The sequence below is a fragment of the Carassius carassius genome, chromosome 8 (genome assembly GCF_963082965.1).
Source record: "Carassius carassius chromosome 8, fCarCar2.1, whole genome shotgun sequence".
Classification (NCBI taxonomy): Eukaryota; Metazoa; Chordata; class Actinopteri; order Cypriniformes; family Cyprinidae; genus Carassius; species Carassius carassius.
This window is the reverse complement of record NC_081762.1, coordinates 3,111,873-3,119,865: the sequence shown is the minus strand read 5'-3', so window position 1 is coordinate 3,119,865 and position 7,993 is coordinate 3,111,873. Positions and strand designations below refer to the sequence as shown.

General features: G+C 36.9%; 1 protein-coding gene across 1 annotated transcript; it reads left to right on the top strand.

Moving 5' to 3' along the window:
• The first annotated feature begins 5,310 nt into the window (after window positions 1–5,310).
• Window positions 5,311–6,807, top strand: LOC132144613 (endonuclease domain-containing 1 protein-like). Its single transcript, XM_059555177.1, has 2 exons — window positions 5,311–5,664; window positions 6,187–6,807. The coding sequence occupies exons 1-2, from the start codon at window positions 5,335–5,337 to the stop codon at window positions 6,715–6,717; spliced, it is 861 nt and encodes a 286-aa protein (XP_059411160.1). The 5' UTR covers window positions 5,311–5,334; the 3' UTR covers window positions 6,718–6,807.
• The last annotated feature ends 1,186 nt before the right edge of the window (window positions 6,808–7,993 follow it).

Below are 7,993 nucleotides of genomic sequence, written 5' to 3'. Positions count from 1 at the left end.
GAGCAAATGTTAGAGGGAGATTTAATTATGGCAGATTTTAGTAAATTTTAGACAAAATCCTTAAAACAACTGAGTATATAGCTTATATTAAATCCAAAAATATAATAAATACAATGCAACGACAGTACATATAGTAACAACTTTTTAAAAGCAATACATATAACAAATACATAATACAACAAAAGTAAAAACATTCTTAATATATTATCTATATATTTTAACAGGAACAAAGTCCCACTCGCAGGTATTCACAGATCAATGACCAGGTACCAATCCTGGTCAAGTTTTTTTCTGGAGAGGATTTAAAGCCAGCTTTCAGGCTCTCCAGGAACAGCATCAACATGCTGGTACAGATGCTGCCCCGTCAAAAAGCCCATGGATGGAGCCGTGAAATTGAAGTACTTGTTACGGTTTATTGGCTTGCCTGTGGAGCATCCTACAGGGTCACATCAGATGACTTCAGCATGCCACTTTCAACAGTTTGTAGGACTGTTCACAATGTTGTGGAGGAGATGATGACCATCCTCCACAAAATTATTCATTTTCCAAAAGCAGAGGAAATGGATGAGGTGGGGGGCCTTGCTGGCCATGAGGCATTCCGCTGTGCTGCTGGTGCCACATCAGGATTGTTCCTCCTGCAATGCCACAAAAAAGATGCTACATAAATAGAAAGATCTTCCCTTCCATCATTCTACAGGGCACCTGTGATGCTAAAGGCATATTTATAGATGTGTATATTGGCAATCCAGGCTCTGTACACGATGCCCTTGTGCTGCGCAGATCACCAATGTACCAGCAGGCTTTGTATTCACCAGCTGGATACTATCTTTTGGGAGATGGGGGATACCCTTGCTTGCAGCATCCTATTGCAATCATGACCCCATACCGCCAGCCTGTCGCAAGTAAGAACACTTTTTTTATGTCAGACAGACAGACACACACACGCGATAAACCAAATTTTTACTGTTATGAATTTGCAATACACTACACATTTTCTACACGATTTTTGATTAACAGGCCAAGTTGAAGCCCGATACAACAGGCATTATGCACAAGCACGGAACATCATCGAGCGCACTCGATGATGGGATATATATACTCGATGATTGGGATGTTAAAAACTCACTGGCGTGCAATTTTCTTGCGGGCCCTGGAGATCAGGCCACTGTTCGCCCCAAAGGTGATTGGTGCCTGTTGTATCCTCCACAACATCTGTGTGATGGGAGGTGATCTCTTGGAGGAGGAGGAGGAAAGCCAAGGACAAAAAGACCGCGAGGATGGTGAGAATGCAGCAGTGGGTGAGAGGGACCTATCAGGGAACCATCTCCGAGGACGTCTGGCTGCGCAGCTTTCTTCTCCCGTGGAACTGCCTGGGTGTCTAACTGAACAGTACTACATCTAGACAGTAAACCTTTCCAGATGTTGTCATGTTCATTAAAAGAGCAACATAAACAGTTGAAATAGCTATGACATTAATTAGAAAGATAGGTATGAATAAATGTGCAAGTAGATGGGTATAGATACATTTATACGTTTTCTTAATTTTGGTATGCTCTTCTTGAGATTTAACTGCATGATTGTAAATAATTGTATACCACTATAGACATTGGATATTACATTATTTTATATTATTTGTGTTTTTGTTGTAAATATAAAGAATACACTGTTGCTATAACAATGATTTGCCAGGGTTGAAATTGAAACATTCATTTTTTATTTTTTTTATTCAAATAATCTATATAAAATCATTTATCATTAAATACAACATTAATTTAGAATTTATTAAGTTTTTCAAACAGAGACAGATATGTCTCTGCTCTGGCTGTTGCTGCCCTCTCTCTCTCCTCTTCTCTCGCCAATGCTTCTCTCTCCTTCTCCTCTTCCCTCTCTGCCTGTTCTTTTAGAAACTCAAGAAGAGCCTGGCTGTCCCGTCGCCTCTTTCTTGACTGCTGGCTACTCCTGGCTTCCACAGAAGGGGTAGAACCTGGTGTGCTGACTGAGCCACCTGTAGTGGCAGTGGGTTTGATGCAACAACTACGGGCATAGTAACTGAGTGCTGCCCCTGGAGTGCAGCATCCATTGCAGTGTACCACTGCCAGGTGGCAGCAGTCACACTACCGGCCTCTACCCCTTTTCCTGTGGGTGGGTCCCTAAGCTCCTGAAATAAAGCAAAATGCTGTCATGTTCTCACCTCACGTTGTTCCACACTTTTAGACATTTTTTATTTTTGCTCTACACAGAGAAAGATATTCTTAAGAATTTTTGTAACCTAACAGTTTGAGGCACCAAAAAATTACACATGTCAGTGGTGCCCCAGAACTCTTAGGTTACAAATATTCTTCCTTTGTTTAAAGCAAAAAAAAAAAAAAAAAGAATAAATAAATAGTGTATACAGGTGTGAAACAACTTAAAATTGTAGGTGAATGGCAGAATGTTCATTTTGGGGTGAACTATTCTTTTTACAGTCTCAGAGTAAACAATGTAAACGGAGTAAACTACATTTTACAAAATAAAATGTAAGGGCCAATGCATCTATGTTAGGTTTCAAATATGACCGGAAAGTCTTTACACACATCTAGGTAAGCCTCTTTCAGTAACAGAAAGTAGAGAAACAGGCAGATTACCTTGTATTTATCTTTTAGGTTATTCAATTTTTTCTTTGCCTGTTTGGCAGTTATGGCCAAACTAGAAGTGGAACAAAATGCCTATAGGCAAAACAAAACCATAAAGATTTACATGATTCCACTTCAATAACGTATTCATTTTTATGGATGAAGACTGTCCAAATCTAGCTCCAAACCTTCAGACATACAGGGAATTATACAAGCACTCAAAATGAATACTCACTCCCATCCACTTTTGGAGGAATTGCGCCTCCCGGTGAAAAGCCTTTCGTTGGCCGCCCGCCACTCTATCAAGGCCCGAGTTTCCTCAGCAGTCCCTTGATAAAAAATAATGCTTAATTTAAGTTGATGAAAAATAATACAATTATAAAAGAATTTGTAAAAAAAATTTAAATAAAAGACAAGCAAACTATTTGGTTAAAATGACAAGAGCACTCTAAAATAAGGTTTGCATTTGATATAAGTATCGTTAGGCAAACGTTAGTTAGGAAACTTTTCCCTCAGGCAAAACAATTGCCCATTAGATATACCCAAAGCAAAATATATCAAATGTTTATCCACTACAGAATCAACACAGGCAGCCCCATATTTTACAAAATGTTACAGGGCCTAGCTACTTTTTTGGAGGACTTGCCAAGGGTTAGGCTACTTTTCAACTCGTAACGAAATCGTCTGAGCAAATTTTCAAATAGTTCCTTAAAATTCGACGGTAGCTTTGAAGTTTAAACAACATTCTGGCATCAAAACTCTTAGAACTACGTTACATTTTGTGATAAAACAACAATAGTATTTCGAAATGTATAACTTACAGTTGTGAGTTTTCTCCTCCGCCATTGATGCTAACCTGGTTCGAGCTGAATTCTGGGTTATGGCCCGTATCAAGTCCGCACAAGTCACCTCTCCATGCATCCTCGGTAAAAGGAGCGGAGCAAGAACACATCCGGGGATTTGAACTGGACTTGGCTAGATGTGAACTTTGAAAAGGGAAACAGTACTTGGGCAGCGACTGATGACATTCCACAAGTCCACAAGTAACGTTACAGACAAGTACGCATAACATGGCCGATCAGGCAAGACGCCCCCCCCCCCCCCCTGGATTTAAGCCAAAACGTGATTGGTTGAAGCGATAACGTGCTACGATTGGTCAGCTCAATGTGGCCGTTATTTGATTGGCTTGAGTAAACGGTGGGTGGAGTCCACTTATTTGTGGATTTATCTGCACGTCGACGCTAGAAGTGTTTCAAATCCACAAATGCACAGGAACCGATCCACAAATGCGTGCAGTGATTTACAAATGCACAGACAGCGGTTCACAAATAAATACCAGGTAGAGTTGAGTTTGTGACATTAAACACATTTGTAAATATATATATTTTTATTTGCAAATCTGATTTTATTTATTTGTGAGTTTTATATATTTTTTTAAAACTCTGTACATTTATTTGTGAATTTGATATATTTTTGTGAATCTTGTTACATTTATTTGTGGATCATAATCTATTTATTTGGAATAAAGCAACAATTCTAACCCCATACTTTTAGCGTCTCCACAGTTACAGAGACACGATATGTAGAGGGCGCTAAAGCACGGATGAATTATTATTAGAAAACATGCCAAAATAAATAAATAGATAATAATAAATTGTCTACTTCAATATGATTTAATTCATTTGTTAATTAAAAAATAATAATATTATTTTACCATTATCATTGATACAATATTAGTGATATTCGATGTCGATATACAATGCAAAAAATAAAAATAAAATAAAAAAATAAATACTAATATTTACACTCTGAACTTTAGATGTAAGGAAGAGCGTGAGCTTCTCGCAACCTGACATTTGTCCCAAAAAGTTCCTTCCCATAGTAATGCACAGCTGCATTTACAAATAATCACGTTCATAAAGGTGTGGTTTGGCGCCACCATGAGGTCACAAAAAAATTGAAACGCATGAAAAATGTAATGGAGGTTCGGAAAGCTCTCGGATTTCATCAAAAATATCTTCATTTGGTTTCTAAAAACTAGGACATTTATCCTCTTTTGTTCTGCAGACCATAACGAAACTCTCACTTGCATTATATGCAAATATAAGTTTAAAGTTTTAAGTTTAAAAACAGAACATAATAGTGAGAGGGTGCTAAAAAAACAGCTCTACTATATGACTTAAAATCACAAGACCACCTGTATACATAATATGATAAATAAACTAAAATATAACAGTATTAAAAGCCTTCAAACATTTAAAAAGTAATCAATATGTACCTCAAGGGACTTAAAAATGATTGCCCCATTTTATTTGCATAGTCTGGTGGGCATAACACATTGATGCACTGCAGTATTCCATACCTTTAATGTAGGTATAACTATACGCAAAAGCTTTTTACTAAACAATATAAGATTATCTTCACAAAAACGGAATATATGGAAATAGTTGTAAAACACACAGTTGTGGTATAAATGTGTTGCAGATCAGGCTTGTGAAAGCCTAGATGATGTGTGAACATCAACTAACAGTCAAGCTCTATTTTTTTATCTCTGTGGGTTCACTGGATTGGATGTGTGTACAACGGTGTTAAACATCACCTTCTCTGCTGCTATTTAAGCGCACAGGAGGAGAAGCCATTTCATCTGCGAGACTTTTTGGGGAACTTTTTCTTTTGCAGTTACGTTCCTACGGGCATTTTTCTTATTTAGTTGTGAGTGAACATGCGTCTGTTTATGGCTAGCGTCCTCGCAGTGCTGCTGGTGCTGAGCTGTCCATTCAGCATGTCTGAAGTTCTAGAAACATTTGAAAAATGTAGTGAGTTTTTCTTGCGAGGACAGCCTCCAGTGATTCCTGAAATCTTGATTCCAAATTCTGATCATGCTCTCTACAAAAAAATCTGTCAAAAATATAGATTCCAAGATAATAATCAAAGATATAGGTTTGCAACTCTCTACGACACAGCAAGCAGGATTCCTGTTTTCTCAGCTTACAAATACACTGGAAGAGGAAATTTCGTCAGACCAGACAATCCATGGAAGATCGAGCCGCAGGTGATGCTTTAGCTTGTTTTATGATTCCTCATTTGTCTGCACTCTTCATCTCTTTTCTTCTAATGATTTGTTCTTTATACATTTTATGTCAAAGTTTATTCGTCTGCCATTCAGTGCTGCTTTTACTTCTAGTCTAACAACTTTAAAAGGTAGTTTTTAATTTCACCCAAAAATGAAACGTCATTATTTATTCAACTTACATTGTTCCAAACCCACATACACAAATTTAGAATTATGTAGGGTTTTCGCAACATTTAATCAGTTAATAAATGCCTGCTTAACTGCTGAATTTCAGTGAATAACTCAATGTTTTGTGATAATGTCAGATAACTATATTTCGATAATTTTTCACATATTGATAGGTTGCTAAAAAGAACTCCATTGAGATTCTTCAAATTTTACATTTTACTTAAACAAACAGGTTTGGAAGGACTTTAAGGGGAGTCAGTTATTTTAGAAATGAGTAGGTTCATTGTGTTTAATAACTCTTTCTCTTTCTTGTATGCGTTAAAATATCTGCAGCTCGATCCTCACGTTGGTGACATGACTGTTCCATACAAAAATCAGGCCATCAATGAAGACTACTTCGAAAACAACTTTGGAATGAATCGTGGTCATTTGTTTCCCAGCAGTCAAGCAGCTGATGTATCCACAGCTGAATCTACATTCGCACTCACCAACATTGTGCCACAGTATGTGGCCTTTAATGCAGGTGGTTGGAGAAGGATGGAAATTGAGAGTGGAGAGAGCATGAATACACAATGCACTGATAATAATGGTAAAGTTTTAGCCCATGTGCTTACCGGAGCTATACCTGGTAAAAACCAACTAAACAATAGAGTGAACATTCCCTCTTACATGTGGATGGCATTCTGTTGCTATGACAGTAAAAATAAAATGTGGGTCTCTCAAGCTTACTGGGCCCTAAACAAAAAGGAAAGGGATGATGAAGGGATCAGTAGTAAGAAGCTGGATGAATTACAAGAATTTCTGAGTCAAAACTGGGTGAAAAATGTGCAGCTGTTTAGGAACAACTGTAAAGATGTCTCTTAAAGCATCCACTGGGCTAAAAATCCTTGAATGACCATTTCTGATGTTTTAGATTAGAGGTCTATCCTAACTCTTTTTTTAGTTGCTGTTATAAATGGGCTGTCTGGAAATGTTTATCTTTCTTTCTAATAAAGCTATGAAAATGTTCATCAGAATCATCTCTCTGTCTAAATCTGGAGTTCCCAAATTTTTCCATTCCAGGATCCACCTACACAAGTATAATCCATCTCAAACACCACTAAAATGATCTTAAATCTTTAATAGAGAGCAGTTTTTATTTTCCATACACAAGTTTAATTGCAATACCATAGACTAAAGTACAATATATATAAAATTATCAATTTAAATAACAGCGTAATGGCTAGAGTATGTTGAAATAATTATATGAATGAGTTTCAGAATCAGGTGATCAAAAAGTACTGAATAGGGTTAATTTCAATCAAAAAGTTTGATATTTTAGAAATAATAAAAGGTAATAGTTCCAAGGCGAAAGCCACTGTTGACCAAAAAGAACACAAAGGCCCATCTCACGTTTGCCAAAAACATTTTGATTATCCCAAAGAATTTTGGGCAAATATTCTGTTGACTGATGAGACAAAAGTTGAACTTTTTGGAAGGTGTGGGTCCTGTTACATCTGGTGTAAAACTAAAACAGTATTTCATAAAAAGAACATCATACTAACCAGTGTTGGGGATAACGCATTACAAGTAACACAAGTTGCATAATTATATTATGTAACTAGTAAAATAATCCATTACTTACTAATTTATAAGGAAATATCTATTTTTCAAATGACTTGCTTCTTGCGTCAGATCAAGGCTGCATCTCATTGCTAGTTTTACTTGATCTAAGTGCTGCGTTCAACACCATAGATCATGACATACTCATAGATAGATTACATAACTATACAGGTATTCAAGGGCAGGCTCTAAGATGGCTTAGATCCTACCTGTCCAATCGCTACCACTTTGTTTATTTAAATGGGGAGTCATCTCATTTATCACCAGTAAAATATGGAGTGCCACAAGGATCTGTCCTAGGTCATCTGCTATTTTCTATATACATGTTGCCCCTTGGTAATATTATTAGAAAATACGGGATTAGCTTCCACTGTTATGCTGATGATACTCAGCTATATATCTCAACGAGACCAGATGAAACCTCTAAATTATCTAAGCTAACAGAGTGTGTTAAAAATGTAAAAGATTGGATGACCAATAATTTTCTCCTATTAAATTCGGATAAGACAGAGATATTAATTATTGTACCAAAAAACAG